The sequence below is a fragment of the Halyomorpha halys genome, unplaced genomic scaffold (genome assembly GCF_000696795.3).
Source record: "Halyomorpha halys isolate HHAL.00 unplaced genomic scaffold, Hhal_1.1 Scaffold819.1, whole genome shotgun sequence".
NCBI lineage: Eukaryota > Metazoa > Arthropoda > Insecta > Hemiptera > Pentatomidae > Halyomorpha > Halyomorpha halys.
The window spans coordinates 82,591-100,277 of NW_027106888.1; the positions used below are offsets into that span (position 1 = coordinate 82,591).

At 32.6% G+C, this 17,687-nt stretch overlaps 1 protein-coding gene across 1 annotated transcript in view; it reads right to left on the minus strand.

Annotated features, from left to right (window-relative positions):
* Galphao (G protein alpha o subunit) overlaps positions 1-17,687 on the minus strand; it is a 128,380-nt gene that overhangs the window by 17,944 nt on the left and 92,749 nt on the right. Inside the window, exon 2 of the mRNA XM_014429766.3 lies at positions 501-543. Within this exon, the coding sequence (XP_014285252.1) occupies positions 501-543 (43 nt within the window). The remainder of the gene's footprint in view (positions 1-500; positions 544-17,687) is intronic.

Genomic DNA, 17,687 nt, shown 5'->3' on the forward strand with positions numbered 1-17,687 from the left:
ATTAATATCACATTAGTTCTGTCTTAATTTACAAATATGGAATGAGTTAAAGGTCAACTAAATAATGAAAAAAAGTAAAATCCCCGCCCACCCAAAAAAATAGATAAATAAAACGGTGCGTATTTATAATTATTTTCTTCTATTCGTTTTTGAGAGGGTTTAATACAAATTATAAAAATTGAATTGAAATTGAATTTACTAATTAACTTTAATTAATAATACAATACTACATACTATAATATAAATAAAATAATATTAAGTAGTATTTAATTAAGTAAGAATTTTTGTAATACTTAATTAATTAAATAAAATTAATGAAATATTAAATAATAAACTTCGGTATACCGGTTTTCCATTCATATAAAATATGAATTCATGCCAAATATGTGACGACTCATAACAAATTAGTTAAACAATTATAAATTTAATAACAAAATAATAAAACTGAAATAATTACTAATTGTAGAACAACAGACACTAATAAAATACTATTAGCTTACTTCATTTGTTTAACGATAGTTGATTTCCCTGATTCTCCAGCTCCTGTAACAAAATATTATGAATTATAAGATAGTAAAAAAATCTATTTTTAAGCTAATATAGATTAATATATAATATAAATGTAATTTATTTATGATAATTGTGACGACTATTAAGACTCTCCGAGAGATTTCCTTATGGAACGTCTTTTTTTTTTTTTTAAAACAATATGTTAATAGCAACATTACAAACTACTAGTTTAAACAGTATATTATGCAATAAATTTGGAACATATATCTGAGAAATTAATGAACATGGTTCCTTGAATTATGGTAACGAAAAATACAAATCGCAAGTGTACGATTAGAGTAGTGGGTTCACCATTTAAAATTTTTTATTTAAACCACAACGCGAAAGGTGGATCTATCGGACACTAACAATTAACTGTCTAATTTATATATCGTATCATCTGTTTAATATACTAGATTTGTTATAAAACCTAAACGAAAAAAAAAAGTTCAGAACATCAAAGACACATAAAGATTAGTATGGGTACTTCATGAACTTAAGGCATGCTTTTCAATGCTTACTAGGCAAGAAAACCTACCTTTTCTCGAAAGGAAGTTAAGTGGATTGTATGACAACAGTTGTTGGTCAGGCCAGTGGTTAAATATCAACACAAAAGACTGGAAAACATGCCAAAACCAAATTTGCATCCAAAACAATTACTGGTATCTGTGTTGTGGTCAAAGGCAGGAGTAATTCGATTCTCCTTTTTACCGAGAGGTATAACCATTGCATCCACATCGCACTGCAGAGATATTAACATAACGCATCAAAACTTGTAAAAAAAAGCGACCTGCATTGGTCAATAGGAAGGGACCTCTTACACGACAATGGCCGACCTCATGTTTCACGACAGATAGTGGAGAAACTAGCTGTGTTACGAATTACTTCAACGCACACCTTATTCGGCTTAAGTCCAGCAGATTTCCACCTGTGGAGAAATCTGGACAACTTCCTCAAAGGTGAAATTTTTTAAAATGATTCTCAGTTCAAAAAAACATTTTCTGACTTCATTTACCAGAAACAATTGTTCTTATATTTAAAACAATTCTCAGGCCACTGCTGATGTACGACTGTGAAGTCTGGGGAGCGGCATCCTTTACGAAAAGGAAACAACTACAATCTTTTCAAAATAAAGTCCTAAGAATGGCAGTTAATGCTCCTTGGTTCATAAGAAATAGCCAATAGCATCGCGAATTACAGATGGAGTCAATAGAGGATTACATCAAAAACGGTTCATGAAGTTCCACTCCCAGTTGGCGACAGTTAAAGGAGCAGTGACCTACGACCTGGGAAACCCAACCTCAACCCGAAGACTGAAGCCCAGACTGCTGCAGGACATTCTGTTATAAATTTTAATAAATAAAAAATTAATTCATTGCCACACTACCTCTATTTTACTTATTATTATTACTCATTTTATTTTATTTTTTTCTCTTTTCTTCTATCGTCCTTTTTCCAAATTAACTTCTTCTTTTTTCTGTTTCTGTTTCTTTTTACTATTAATTGTTTGTTTTATTTAAGTGTACCAATATCATTATTTTTTATTATTAACTTTACTTTCCCCTTTTATTAAGAAGCATTATTCTTATCTATTTATTTTTTTCTTTTAATATGAACATTGTATATAGTTAGGGGTGTCTTTTGTACGAGACTATACCCCCTCCCCCATAATCAACTGTTAAAACATATATGTATAATATAACGGTTATATCAACCATGTAAGGCCCACCAGGCCGGTCTGGTATAAAATAAAAATAATATAATATATGCCTTCATTTCTTCACAAAACTCTGAATTTTTCAGTACTGGGGCTATAAAGTTGATAGCACGTTGGAGAAAATGAGAGTAAATATTTTGATTTCATTATTATTATTATTTGTGTGAGGGCACCAAGAGATTATCCAATCAAACTTTAAACTCGAGTTAAAGTATTAGTGTTTTATCATTGTATTAGGAAATACATTTTTATGGTAGATTAAATATTCCATATTTTCAATCGTATAGCTTTTGTTGGAGATGTAGTGTAAGAGAGGGCTGTAAAAGAACGATAACTTGTTATATATATAGTTACGATAGCTTACGTCATACACTGGGCTACAAAACCTGGGATGAAACAGTCTAAACTCTTCATAAATGTGTCGAAAGAAAAGGTGAAATTTTACCTAAACCTGGCAAGGTATGAGTTAGGAACAATTACAGGTCACTTCACGGGCTATTGTCCGTTAAAATGTCTCAAGGAGATAAAAATAGAAGATTCCACATGCCCTCTGTACTCATACGACGAAGAAAAGGCTGTGCATATCCTATGTGAATGTTAAACCTTGCATTTTTCTCATTATAATAATTGAATCAAGTAATAATTAAACCTGAAGACATTATTAGAACTAAACCAAAAGGTGTAATGAGTATCAATTACTACACAGGTCAGGGTTAACTCACAAAAGATTCAAATTGGGTCGAGCTGAGGGTTTCCTATCTCTTTAGTGTAATGATTACTCTATCACCTGTACAGATTGTTGTTCGGTATATCATACGTTCATACGGCGCATGATAATGATGGGAATGTATATTCCTAAAGTACTCATGCAAAGGATGGTGTAGAATCTGTCATTAATTTTTTTTAATGCATTAGTAGTTCATTTCAATGTTGCTTTCAGTGAAATTACGGTAATATGTAAAAAAATACACACATTCACAAATAAAAATATGTGCGTGTGTGGTTTATATAAGATCAGGGTGTTGTTATAAGCGAAATTTTCAAAGTTTTGAGTCGAGGAATACAATCTAAACTGTCGACTTCACCGATTTGTTTGATGTCTCAATTAATTTTTAATAGTCCTTGTTTTAGAAATAGTGCTCGTTCATACATGTCCATTTAGATTACACATTAAAAAGGAGTCGTACGTGCACAGGTCATGTAATTCTATTTTTATTTTCACTTACTTATGAAACATATAGTAAGGAGTGAGAAAAATTACGAATCCGTATTTTCGGTGGATGTATAAGCTTTATGGTACTCTGAGTCCAAGTAATCCTAGTATCATGAAATAGTGTGTGAATGCATATGGCAAATCTAAATCAAAAACGAAAAGTCGTATCAAATTTATAATTATGCGTATACCTGTATAATAGTTATTCTTTTCTAGACCAAATGAGCTCAAAAACTGACTATTTTCACTAGTAGGAAAACAAACAAACAAATAATTGGTTTTAAGAAAAGTAACAAACACTTTCCTCTGGCCGAGAACTGTTTAACTGAAGAAGCACAATCAAGGGTTGACCTTTATAAACTCTGAAGTGAAGCAATTTTCTTCCTCGTCTGAATCCTTAATTTCTTGTGCTGGAGTCTCCAGGTAGGATCTTCCACCATAAGCATGGAAAAGGGCAGAACACTTCGGTTCACCTTTACTAAAAATGTAACCCATCCTGGTTTTGCACAGATGCAGAATTAGGATGGGTTCCATGGTACTCTCAACAAATTACAATATAAGGCTTTACCGTGACCGAATGGTGTTGAAGTTTTTTTGCACCTAGATTGCAGCGTACGGTTCTTGGTGATAGTTTAAGGTACGGTTACACATTATTGAAGGTGTGTGGAGTAGTGGCAGCTCCACCAGTGATACTCTTATATAGTTAGGCGTTTGTCACATTATCGCCTAAACCAATAGTAGTTCATGCGCAGAAAGAGGCTGATAGAGAAATATTCCAGGGTGTTATCATAAAGCCCTTCAACCGAGTCTGCATCGTAGGAGAAGATGTAGCAAACCCCTACTTACAGAAGAGCTCACAGGATCACAGAACGCAGGATGCTACCACTACCATCTTAGAACCAACCATTGGTACCTCAACTATTATAAAGAACTGAACTGTTCCTGATGTGTTTAACAGGTGCGATGCACCTCAGGAATATTTGGTCACGGTAGAACCAAATTCCGTAATGTGCTGAATACAACCGAACTTACTGATCTGGCTGAGGTGTTCCTGTGGCCTGATCCACATCTTGGAGTTGTTACGTCAGCAGGTTTCACTTTTTTGTGGCTTTACACAGTGGAAAGATTGAAATGGAAATATGAGAAATCTAATAAGTATTGTCAATATAATAGATACATAGAAGACGAGGCTTTGAATATTACATGGGTATGGTAGGATTAGCATAGATATTCGTATTGATCCAAAACGAGCTAGGAGGCACCGTTCTTGGCCTGTTCTAAGTTATTCCAAGCGCAGGGCGAAGCCTGAAATTGGATCTGCTTCGACTTTGATATCACGTCCTGGCCAATCATCGCTACCTCGATCAGTATCAACCAGTTATCCAGTTCGCTTGCCTCTATTCGTCGAAAATTCGGAATCTTCGACGGCTATAGGACTATGTTATTGGACAAAACTAAAAAGATTTAACGATTAAAAACATATTCATGGGATTTAAAAAAATAAATGTCACCCTAGAGTATGTATTACATTAGAAACAATATACACTTCTATCAAATTTACACATTAGAACACAAGAGATAAAGCTCTGATATTGGTAAACTTTAACATAACGCAACTCAAATGTTTTAAGAAATATATTTTTATTCTGAAGTAGACTTGAGTCGGCAAGATAAAGGAAGTTTCTAACGGGTTTTCCTGCCATAACTACCAAATATACTACTCCTCCTGCTTTTGCGAAACATCTTATAAAAGAATGTAATACGATTTTATAATGAAATAATGAAGAAAAATAAATCTGTTATACATACTGTTACTCCATTCAATTTTAATCTTGCCTTCTAGAGTGTGAACCTGTTTCCTCAAAGTAACATAAGTCTAACGAATCACGTATGAACACAGAGCTTACAAGGAAACACGCATCGGGACCGTACGTTCATTAATTATAGCATTATTAAAAAATTGTAATAACTTTTTTTTTTTTTTAATATTGATTTAGTGCTATTTAAAACTGTACATTATAATACATTTAGTAAATCTGATCTTAGTTAAATTGGAGTGTTAAAGGCGTGTAGAGAAACTACCCATTGGTAGCACTCTAATGACATTTTACATTAGCTGGTTTTCAGGCGCCTCGGAGGATTGTCAGGAATGGAAGAGGATGCAAGATTAGAAACTAGGGGGTTTGAGTGGTCAGAGAGTTTATAATGGAAGGAGTAATATCTGGTTCGGGCTAGATCGGTTACATAGGGAACATTAAGCTCTTTATGTATGATTTTATTTGTGACAAAGTAAGGAACATTGAGGATTTTGGATTGTAAGGATTGAATACGAGAGGAATTTGAAGGTTTAGTGGAGCCCCAAAGCTCAACTCCATATGTCCAGATTGGCCTTATTACAGTCATGTAGATCAGTCTTTTGTAATGTGTTGGAAGTTTAGACCGTTTGTCTAGTAAGTGCTGTAATAGTCGAAATCGACGTGCAGTTTCCTGTCTTTTCAGTCTGGTGTGAGGATTCCAGGTTAATCGCTTGTCCAAATGTAGTCCAAGGTAGCGGATCTGTTCGACAGGGGTAAGAGTAACATCATTAAATGAAACTGTAGGGCAGTCAGTAGGTTTAGTAATAACCTTAGTTTTGAAATATCCAAAGTTATTAAAACGTTCTTGAAAACTGCTTAGAGAGAATAGATTCGCAATGTTTGTAGAGAAAAATTAAGACTTGTAGTGAAGAAATCTCCTGCCGCTAAGTTTGACATTCAGTTACACTACTAGCTAGTTCATTAGGATTTAAATCTCAACTAGGCACATCTTCACAAGGAATGAATGAAGAATCTTCTTTCTTCACACTTATCTCCTTTTCTTAAAAATGATAAAGAAATGGAGATTGGTCCAATATCCAAAGACCCACAGCCTTCTCCAGTTTTTGTAAAAAATATAAAAAAAGGTTTTCATTATTGTGTACTAACATTTAATAAAATAAGGACTAACGCAGTAGTTCCCAAAATTTTTTATCCTACCGCCCCCTTTCCAGGAAAAATATTACTTAGAGCTCCCAGGAAGTTAACTTTTATAAATTTTAATAGGAATTAATAGGAAATATATATGTTTCTACTTTTTTCGTAAAATATATTAGAAAAATTGAACTATGAAATTATGAACTCAGAATAGAATAGAATACAAAAAAATGTCATAACATTCGAAATCATATAAATGAGAAGGATGATCTTGGCGTGCGCTACCAATTTAATAATTTTCGACTCTATTTTCGTCAACAGTAATTTTGTTGACCGTGAACCCATATAGTTATTCATCGCCCCCCAAATGCACCTGTGGCCATCACCGCCCCCCTGAATCACTGCAGCACCCACCAGGGGGCGGTGGCGCCCACTTTGGGAATCACTGCACTAACAGTTATTCTTGACTAAACAGAATCAATTGAACAAATATCGTAAAAATGTAACCAGTGGTTTATGGTCATTTTCGTTATCTGGAATCGTTGGTTCAGAAAAATGACAGATATAAAATCGTTTTAGAATTATATTTTCTATGGAAATCCTTCATTGAAAACGTCCCTTTCAATTGGAAATATAATAATTAAGAGTATACGACTTGTGTCTCTATTATTTAGTTGATTACATCGCTTAGCCGTTTTCATAGTTAGAAATTTACACGTTAAAGATAAAGCAATAACGAAATGGGGTAATTTAAAAAGACATATAGACGAACCAATTTGAAGCAGACACAGAGGTAGGGAGGAAGGCGAACAGTTGGTTGCATGCCAAAGAGCCACTATTTACCGAAACTATTTAGCTTGAAGATTAGCTAATTACCAAAATGTTGATTGCTATCTATTCGTAGGAGATCAACTAGAGTACTAAGCGAGCCATTAAACCCACTATAGTGTATAAACCGTATATTTAGGTATATACAGCATGTATGCGCACTCCATCTGTGAAATTATCATGACAGTGCAATTGCAATTATTGATAAGAGGTTTTTCAACAACATGTCTTTGAGAGCAGTCATGTTCGATTCGTTGATGATTGGAAGTGTCAAGAGATAGGTCTATAAATTTTGTGCATTCGTCAAGATAAAATTTTAAAGACAGCTGGACTGTAAGCGGAGCCTGTAAATAAAATCCAACCCTTAGAACATATATCTGAAATTAATTTTTAAAAATATTTTCTATATCTCACTTAAAACGGAAACACACTTCTGGTGGTTCAGAAACTCTTACTAATTAACTAATTAATTTAATAAAGTAAGGAATTAAAAATTGTTGGTCCTTCTTTCGGCTTTTCACCAAAAAATCCTTAACTACTGTCATCCTTGTGAAAAAGTTTTTGGGCTCCAATAACTGGTCTATTGAAGTCCATATACAACTAGAATAGATGGTATACTAGGATATTATATACTCACGAATAAATGAAATGTATTCACTTATTAAAAAAAACAACTGATTTATTGAAAAAAATAAGAATACACACTCGTATTAATAAATAATGGAAAAAATACAAGTTGGCTTTGGCCTGTGTGCAATTTTAACTACAATACATAAATAACGGAAGTTAAAAAAAATTTATATGCTATAAAAATTCAACACGTCAGTAAATTAAAACAATAATATGGTATTTATGTTAAAATAAACAAAACTATAATATCGAACTGTGGTATTTATATTAAAATAAACAAAACTATAATATCATACTGTGGTATTTATATTAAAATAAACAAAACTATAATATCAAATTGTAGTATGGCATTGATCCCTCGCCCCCTACTTCAAGTTACGCCTATCATAAATAGTTGCTAAGAGCTCTCCTATTAGAGCCTTTTAAAAAACTGAATAATTGTTCTGGAGAGCAGGTCCACTGCCTAAAATATTTTATTCTAATTTTACTGTAATTGTAACTGGTTCCCAAGAAGTGAATGGTGTCTTCCTTTTCATACCGGCCAGCCTTATCTATCATGCCTCCATGAATCTTAAATTAAGTAATTTCGTTCTATACCGGAAAATCAACTGCATTGATACCAGATAAAAATTATCATTAAAATATAGCGTTTCTGTTTCAATCGCACATAAACATGAACAAAAAGAAAAACTAGATCGGAGACATTTTTCATATTATGTACTCATTCCACGCATAATTTAATATTAAATTTAATAAAATTTTTAACTAGGATCCACCGTTTAGGATTTATAGGTGAGAATTTCTAATCCGTATCATTATTAAACTAATTCACTGCTTTAGGATGCATTATAATATCAAGTTTGGAATCATATACTATAGCTCAATCACAGGTATAAATTTGAAGAAAAATTTGGTTTATTGGTTTACTATATACTAATCGACCTAATTAATAAGTTATGGTACACATTCAATGCTGTTTAATTTCTTATACAGAAACTTTTTCGCTAGGATTCACTGTTTAGGAGTTATATGCGGCAAACCTAAAAAAAAATAAAAAAAAAATTAAAACCTAATTCGTTACTTTATTAAATTTACCGCCTGGAAAGCGATTCCGTGTTAAACGTGACAGAAACTAATTTTTGAAATTATTTGCAGATGAATGTTTTAAAAGGGCAGGACTTAATGCCTTGAGTTCTTGAACTATTCCATTCGTTTTCGAAAAAAAATTGAAACTCGTTCAGTAATAGATCGAGACAACGAGAATAACTGAGGTATGAGAGTAAGTGAGAAAACTTTTAATTTTTATGAAATAATTCAAGCCCTGTTGGCTTACAATTGAAGTGAAAATAAAGTTACTTTTAAAATGTGAATAGTTACATTTTAATTGAATTGGAAAATGTTACATTTGAAAAAAGAAAGAGTTACTTATGATTTGGAAAAAGTTACACTTGACTTAAGAAATCAAGATGATTTGTTGGATCTAACCGACAGTATAGGTTTCAACATAAACACTGGGTATGAATTTCAAGTAAATTCGGATATTTGAAAAAACATAAAACATCGATTATTAAAATTTTTGTTTTCACAAGAAAATAATTAATGTTTTTACTGATGATACTCGGTATTTTTTGCCTCAATTCACACATTAATAATCCTATATTACATTGTTTAAGTAGAGAAGTAAATATATTTTGGATCAATCAGATTGGTAAATCAGATATTTTAGAATGAAAAATTCTTTTATTCCTTATTTTTATTCGTTTACACTTTAACTGCTGTTAAAAACTCTAACCTGATTGAATAGATTTGTCAGAATGCAATAGGAAGATTCTATTCACGAAGCCTGGAGTCTCAGAACACCCGGAAATCAACTCACAGTTGACTTATCGCGAATTCACGAACCCTCAAAACAGAGAATAATAGATGTCAAATCAACCAAAGTGCTGCCTTTGGTTGATTTGACATCTATCTGGCCTGGGTGGGAGGGGGGAGGGGTCAACTTTAATGTTCTGCGGCGGTCCCACGAAATAAAAACTTGACCTTCCTACGGTTAGAATAGAGTGACGTCAGTTTGCAGATTCACTCTAAAAACAATTTGTTCAGGACATATTTCACAAAACTCCAGTAGTGGAATACATCTTCATTAAGAAAATAAACCCGAGCAAATCTGTTCCAAGCGTAAAAAAAAAAAAAAAAAAAATTGAAAACATAAATAAAAGAACGCATGTTTAGCCAAGAAGTAAAAATAGCATTGCGAATATAGGATTCGGATTTAGAAACAAACCGAGGATTTGTTTAAATACACACAAAAAGGAAACATAAAATAAAGAGAAAAAAGTGCTGTTTTCGAAATAGTTCCAAGGTTTACTTTCCTCTTACAATGCGAACATTGGCAAATTGTAGAAATTGTAGAGAAAACTCAGAGATCTTATTCTGGAGGAAGGTTTATCACATTATTATATATTGTTGACTATTATTTTTTTTTTTTAAAGAAAAACTATAATTAGAAATTCCAACAGACCAAAAGACCAACTGGATTGAAACGTAATATAAGTTATTAAAACTAGGATTGATGCCTTCTTTTTAAAGTAAATTACATGAATGATCCTGTATTTTTTTTATGTTAATCATGTTGGGCTGATTAACACTAAAGAATTGTGACCTAAAGGTTTTCCTAGGTCCTACTACTGCGATAGTTGACCGTGGATAAATTATATTATACGGCCAGAATTTCTAACCTTCATCTGAGCTAAGAACAAAGAACAAGATAACAACCAATGAATACAAAAATAAAAAATATAAACAGGATGGCATAAAGTAAATAATTGTACAGAATGAAATTAAAGTGATGAAAGAAGTAGAAAATAAAATGTATATATAGGTAATTGAATTAGTAAGTAAAAATAGCATAATTAAGAAAATTAAATAAAAATTTGAAGTTATACAATGCAAAGGAATATGAATATTTTAGTTTATTAATAATTTTAATTTTTAAATCATCAATAAACTATAATATTCATATTCTTTTGCACAATATAACTTCAAATTTTTATTTTATTTCCTTAAGTATTTTATTTTTATTTACTTATTCAATTAACTATTTACACATTTTATTTTCCACTTCTTTCATCACTTTAGTTTTATTAATTTCATTCTTTACAATTATTTACTTTATGTCATTCTGTTTATATTTATTCTTTTTTATTTTTATATCCGTTGGTTGTTATCTTGTTCTTTGTCCTTAGCCCTGATGAAGGCTAGAAATTCTGGCCGAAACGTTGGCACGGGTTAATAAGTTATTGTTCAAATATAACCGTAGAGCATTATTGCTTTCTCTTACCTATATATCCAATATATATTAATGAGAAGTATTGTGACCGTGCAAAATTTCAAATTCGAGTTTACAACGGAAATACACGTTTTGAGGTTCCTTGAGTTCTAATAACCAAGTCTCGCAAAATGGACTATCTGGTTTTTTTTTTAAATTTATTATTTATTCACAGATATTTACAATTATATTAAAATATGTAGAACCAGGGAATTTGATGTTAGTTATACAATGGCATGATGCAGACATGTGGAGTATCTACACATTGCTAGAACTCCAAACAAACTAGCTTAAAACAATGAGAAGTCGTACTAAATTGAAATTGGTGGTTATATTTCTAGGATGTCTCAGCAACTTTTACGATAAAATCGGCTGGATGGAATGGCAATTTTAGAATAGATTTTCTTAAAAACAGCTGTAACGATTTTGATTGAACGCGGTATATGAATGTTCAATCAAGTGATATTGAATATCTGCAGGATCTCATCTTCACTGAAATATTTTAACAGGGTTTAAATGCACTTACTTAGGAGTCAGTTTATACCATGAACTATTATTAAACCAGCATGTTAATTTAAATTTTAAAAACGCGAGGAAAATATTGTACAAAATGTTCCAATATTTTAATAAAAAATCAAAACTATCAAAAAAAAAAAAAATAAATTGATACCATAAACCGGAGTTACTTTAGTACAGGTTTTGCATACTTGGTACTTAAGCTCTCTATTTTTTTAAGATTTTTCCATAATTCTTATATCAAACGATAGCTACACATTTCACGTTTAAAGCGCAGCCTCAAGGGGGCCGCTATCTTTAACGGGGAGATGGGGGAGGGGGCACATATGTTTTATTAATCTCACCCCCGGGTGATTTTGTTCACGAATGATTTTAGTCCCAAAACAAGCTTTCCTGTTCTTGATCAAAGAAACCCCATTTAATAAGCAGCCTTCATTTTTAAAAACCTATTTCCGATCAAAAAAAAATTATTTTGGTCGAAAATCAATTTATTTATCTTATTTCTTTTATTTACTTATTATTATTTGTGTTATAAGTCTTGGATTCCAGTTTGAACTGCATTGGGGAATGCATGAATTAATTAGTGGCATCCAAAAACTAACTTTATTACAAAATAATATAGAGCCTTGATACTTAGCGGCTCAGTACGTATAAGTAACAGTTGCCAGTTTCCTCTATCACAAACATTTTTAAACAAAATTAGATCTAGGCACTCAGAAAGAGAGTAAAATCACTAAACTTGGTAACTTAAACTTGCAATGGTAATATCTCATAGTCTTATGTAAACTGAGAAGGTGTCCTGTTGACTCGAGATGGACCTGAGCCTGTTCTCTTCATTACGTTTAGTTCCTTACACCCACCCATCCAACCTTCAACGGCCTAAAGGCAACTACACAACTGCAACAAGTGGTTACAGACGATGGATGGTGTTTCCACAGAAACAAAAAAACTTGATGATCAACGTTACCCCGTCTTGTGCACTTCTTTTTTGCATTATAATGCATAGAAATGAGATAGAGGAATACAATAAGAACGAAAATGTTGGCAAATAAATTTAAGACTATATCGTTCACCTCAGCCAGTGGTCGCACACCAGAGGAAGTTATTATGAAGTTTTCTTGCTAGCTCAGGAATCACCTCCTGCACAAAAAACCGCGCCACTCTCTAATATTGCCACAGAAACTATGATGGGCGTCTGAAAAGCACTCTGCAAGTAACTCTCTAAACAATAAGACCAGCTTGGGGTTGCTGGGGGAAGGATTGAGCTCACCAGAACGATTAGGATTAAAAAAAAGTGGTTTACTATAGTAGGGAAGATCAAACCCCGGTTTACGGTATACAATACTTCAGTACCAATACCTATCATAACATATGACTGTCCATAGGGACCTTCACTAATTTTACCGAACTAAAAATCACTACAATTACAAGAATTGTAAACAGTTATTCATATTACATACGAATAACTTAAGATGCATATAGAATTATATATGTACACCGAGTTCCTCTAGGTAGTTTCCTCGGTCCCATTCTCTACACCGTCTATACATCTGACATTCTAACCAATCCTAGCACTATCCTCACCACGTATGCCGATGAAACAGGTGTGCTTGCAGTTAATAATAACCCATTAATTCTATCCCAAACTCTCCAATCTCATATAACAGCCCTCAAAAAATGGTGTCGTAATTGGAGGATTAAGATAAATTCCTACAAATCCCATCAAATCACTTTTACCCTTCGTCGTAGACCTACCGACTGCCCTACAGTTCCATTTAATAATGTTACTCTTGCCCCTGTCGAACAGATCCGCTACCTTGGACTACATCTGGACAAACGATTAACCTGGAATCCTCACACAAGACTGAAAAGACAAGAAACTGCACGTCAATTTCAACTATTACAGCACTTACTAGACAAACGGTCTAAACTTCCAACTCATTACAAAAAAATGATCTAGATGACTATAATAAAGCCAATCTGGACATATGGAGTTGAACTTTGGGGCTCCACCAAACCTTCAAATTCCTTTCCTATCCAATCCTAACAATCCAAAATCGTTCGTAAAATCCTCAATGCTCCTTACTTTGTCAAAAAGAAAATCGTACATAAAGACCTTAATGTTCCCTATATAACCCAGGGATCTAGCCCGATCCAGATATCACTCCTTCCATTTGGAACTCCCTAACCACTCAAATCCCCTAGTTTCTAACCTTGCATCCTCTTCCATTCCTGGCAATCCTCTGAGGCGTCTGAAAAGAAGATGGTCACGAGACCTGCTAATGTAAAATGTCATTAGAGAGCTACCAATGGGTAGTTTCTCTACACGCCTGTAACACCCCATTTTAATTAAAATCAAATTTACTGAATGTATTATATAATGTACAGTTGTAAATTTCAATAAAGATATTTAGAAAAAAATATGTACACAGTAGAAGAATAGATAAATTTATAATTTCTATTAATATTCCCCTAACACTGTAAACCCTATAATAACTGACATTTGGAATTATTCAAAAAGAACGACCCGTAGATAAACATAAGAGAACATATGTTGCTGTAAAAATTCTCAATAATTTGTATTTTATTTCTAAAAGATTTTTTCAGTAATTCAGACATTGTTCATAAGTAATAAGTTTATAATTAATAAAGATTAATTGTTTATAAGTATAGCACATAGAAATGTAATATTTATTGTACATACTAATATTTATCAGAAAATAATTAAGTACGTAAACCAATATTCATTATCTGATGTTTTACTTGTAATTATGCGTGCTTTAGGTGTACGAAAGGTCAATGAACACATTAACTCAACTTCAACTTCTTCATGGTAGGTACGGAACTTTTGTTGCTTTCGACAGTATTTTCTGCGCATATTATACGACGTTATAAAAATGAATGTTGGTACATAAGATCACCGAGACAATAGTTTTTACTAAAAAAAATCTAAGGCAATATTAGATTCAGACAATGTCGGCAGCATAAAATAATTATGAAAAATTTACGAGGATACAATTGCAAATTTCAAGAAGTATGATGAGTATCAAAAAGAAATGACCACATCAGTAACAGAAGTGTAATCTACAAACAAAGTGAAAAGTCTACCAAAGGAATCACATCAACTGAAATGGAAGTGGGCTGGTCATGGGGCAAGACCTGATAAGACAAGATGGTCCAAAATCGCAACAGAATGGATACCAAGGGAATACAAGAGGTGCAGAGGAAGACCAATTGCAAGATGTCAAGATGAGAAAGGAGACTGTTGGGCTACTGTGGCCAGGAATAGGGATTTATAGGGTAAAATAATAAAGCACCTATTTTAAGCTATCATTTATATTAAAGTGTTTACATACAATATAGAAAATATTTTATATAGTTATATCTGGAAAATTATTAATTTTAAATTAATGTAAACATTTAATCGATGAAAATGAGCTAATTTTTGTAAATTCTTCATATTTATAGACCGGGCCTTACAACCCACAGGGATAGGCTTTTAGTCAAGTAAAAAGTGTAAATGAAGCTTATATTATTAAATTTTACTATTTCACAGTTTTTTTATAAATCGTTTGGATTCACTTTACTTTACCATGGAACTGCCAACCTACCTAGAACGTTTGTCACAAATAAAACTCTTTTTGCTCTCCTCCATCTGCTAAGTGAGTAGCAATAATAATAATAATGGTATGAACCTTTCTACAACCCGTCAGCGTCAGGGGTTCAGTACTTTGTTAGGGAGAACTGTTTTTAGAACAACGGTTATACAAGGAGCTGAATTTTCATGAATACGGTTACCCACTTTATGAGGTTGGGTGGACCTTGGGAGATGTCTAGAATCCACAGGGTTTACTCACGGCTACAGTAATCTGCAACAGCTGGTCAGTTTGGACCCAAGTCCTTGGAGTCAGCGTCTTACCTCTGTGCCATCTCACTACCTCTAGCAATATTCAATAACATTAAACGAACATTGACAGTTTTGTAATACGAGTGCAACGTTTAGAAAATAGAAAACAAATTTAAAACCTGAAATATTTATATATAATATTTAAATATAATATTAATCGACCACCTATTTTGGACTCCTTGATCAATTTATAATGTTATGGTAGCCATTCGACGCAAAATTAAATGATTTACATTTTATATATAGTTCATAATGGTATATATTGATAAAGTGTTTAATTTCTGTCAGAGTTATTTTTAATAAACTAAAAAAAGTCCGAAAATTTCAATAACAATCTTTATAATTAATAATAAAACAGTATAAATGAATATACAAGCATAACTGTTTTCTATGTATTTAATTTGTTTTGTTTTTCAAATAGGACAGATTACGGGTAGACGAATACTATACCACTTTCTAAAATATGTTCGGATTACCATGGAATGTACAGCAGTCTGTTGATTGTAAATTATCTTTTTAGCTATTACTTCGATATTATATCTTTAAATGCCAATTAATTAAAACGCACTATGACTTCATTAAGATTTACGTCCCGTATAGTTCATTAATATTTTCGTCCCGACGGGCGGTAGGTCAGACCTTGTTCTCCCTCCAAATATGATTCTATGATAACACTCTTCATTCTTTCGCATAATAACATCACTTACGACTATAAAAAAGTGCCACAGCTAGGAGAGAAGCGCTGGGATCTCTTGAAGAAAAAAACTCCCTAGTTCCCAAGGCTGGCTGTAAGTATATAGGTGCGGATTCGTGTTTAAATATAACTTGTGTTAATATTTCTTTTAAGTACTATTGTTTGATTAGTATTATAATTACATTATTTTACTTATTTTTACAACTGTGATATTTCTTTATTGTTGTCTTTTCTATTTTATTATTATTTTTTATTTTGTTCTGTATTTATAGTATGAATGTGCACTTAGAGCTCTAATACCCCTTCTTTGCCGTCAAATTAGATTAGTTAAAACTAAATTAAGAGGAAGTGAAAAACATATAAACAAAGCATCGGTTCAGCAGAGGTGGAATGATGAGCATGCAGACTTCATACCCCTGGATCCATATTTACAACTTTCTAGAAAAGAGCAAATCCTTTCGCTTAAGAACTGGACATAACCGGCTCAACGCTCACCTCCATAAAAAGTTCTAAATAGATCTAAGCCCTCTGTGTGAACGTGGAAGGGGAGAACAGACAACAGAGTATATTCTCCAAACATGTGTCCTAATGGAGGAAAAACGGAAGCAGAGATGGCCTCAACCTACTGACTTGGTGACCAAACTGTACGGCGAACTGGAGGATCTCAGGAGTACCGCAGAATTTATTTTGTCACGCCCTGACTTGACCAGTTAAATGGGAAGATCGAAGAAGAAGATTATTCAGGCTAAACAAAATCAAAACAATTCTATCAAATCCCTCGTGGAATAGGATTTGTATCAAATTATTTTTAGAAACATTATTTCCTTCTTCATCTGTATTACGTGATTATCCGCAAGCTAATATAATTAAAATCCACTTAAATATCACTCTTAAATGATGTATATATTTTTTATTATAATTTTCTTGTTTTTAGAAATAGGTTTAGATGAAACTAGAGTTTAGATGAATTATTAAATAATTTTTAGAATATTAAGTAAGAATTTAAATTCCATGAAATCACATTTTCCGAGGAATGAAACTACTTCATTGTATTCACGATTATTTAAAAATAAAATAAAGTTAAATTGAAGGGGAGGGGAGCATAGATTCCCTGAAATATCCTAGGAGAAAAAAATAGATGAATTAAATGTTTTCAATATTTTACCTCAAGGCTATGAGAATTAAAAAATAACAACGTATTTTTTTCCCTCCAGAGCATCATACATAAAAATGTATTCACATATTCCATGATTTTTCAATTATCATCGTGAATGAGTCATCTTGGGAAAAGTTTAAACATCTCAAAAAATGTGAATTTTGTAATGCCCATTCAAATTCATACTTATCTATACAG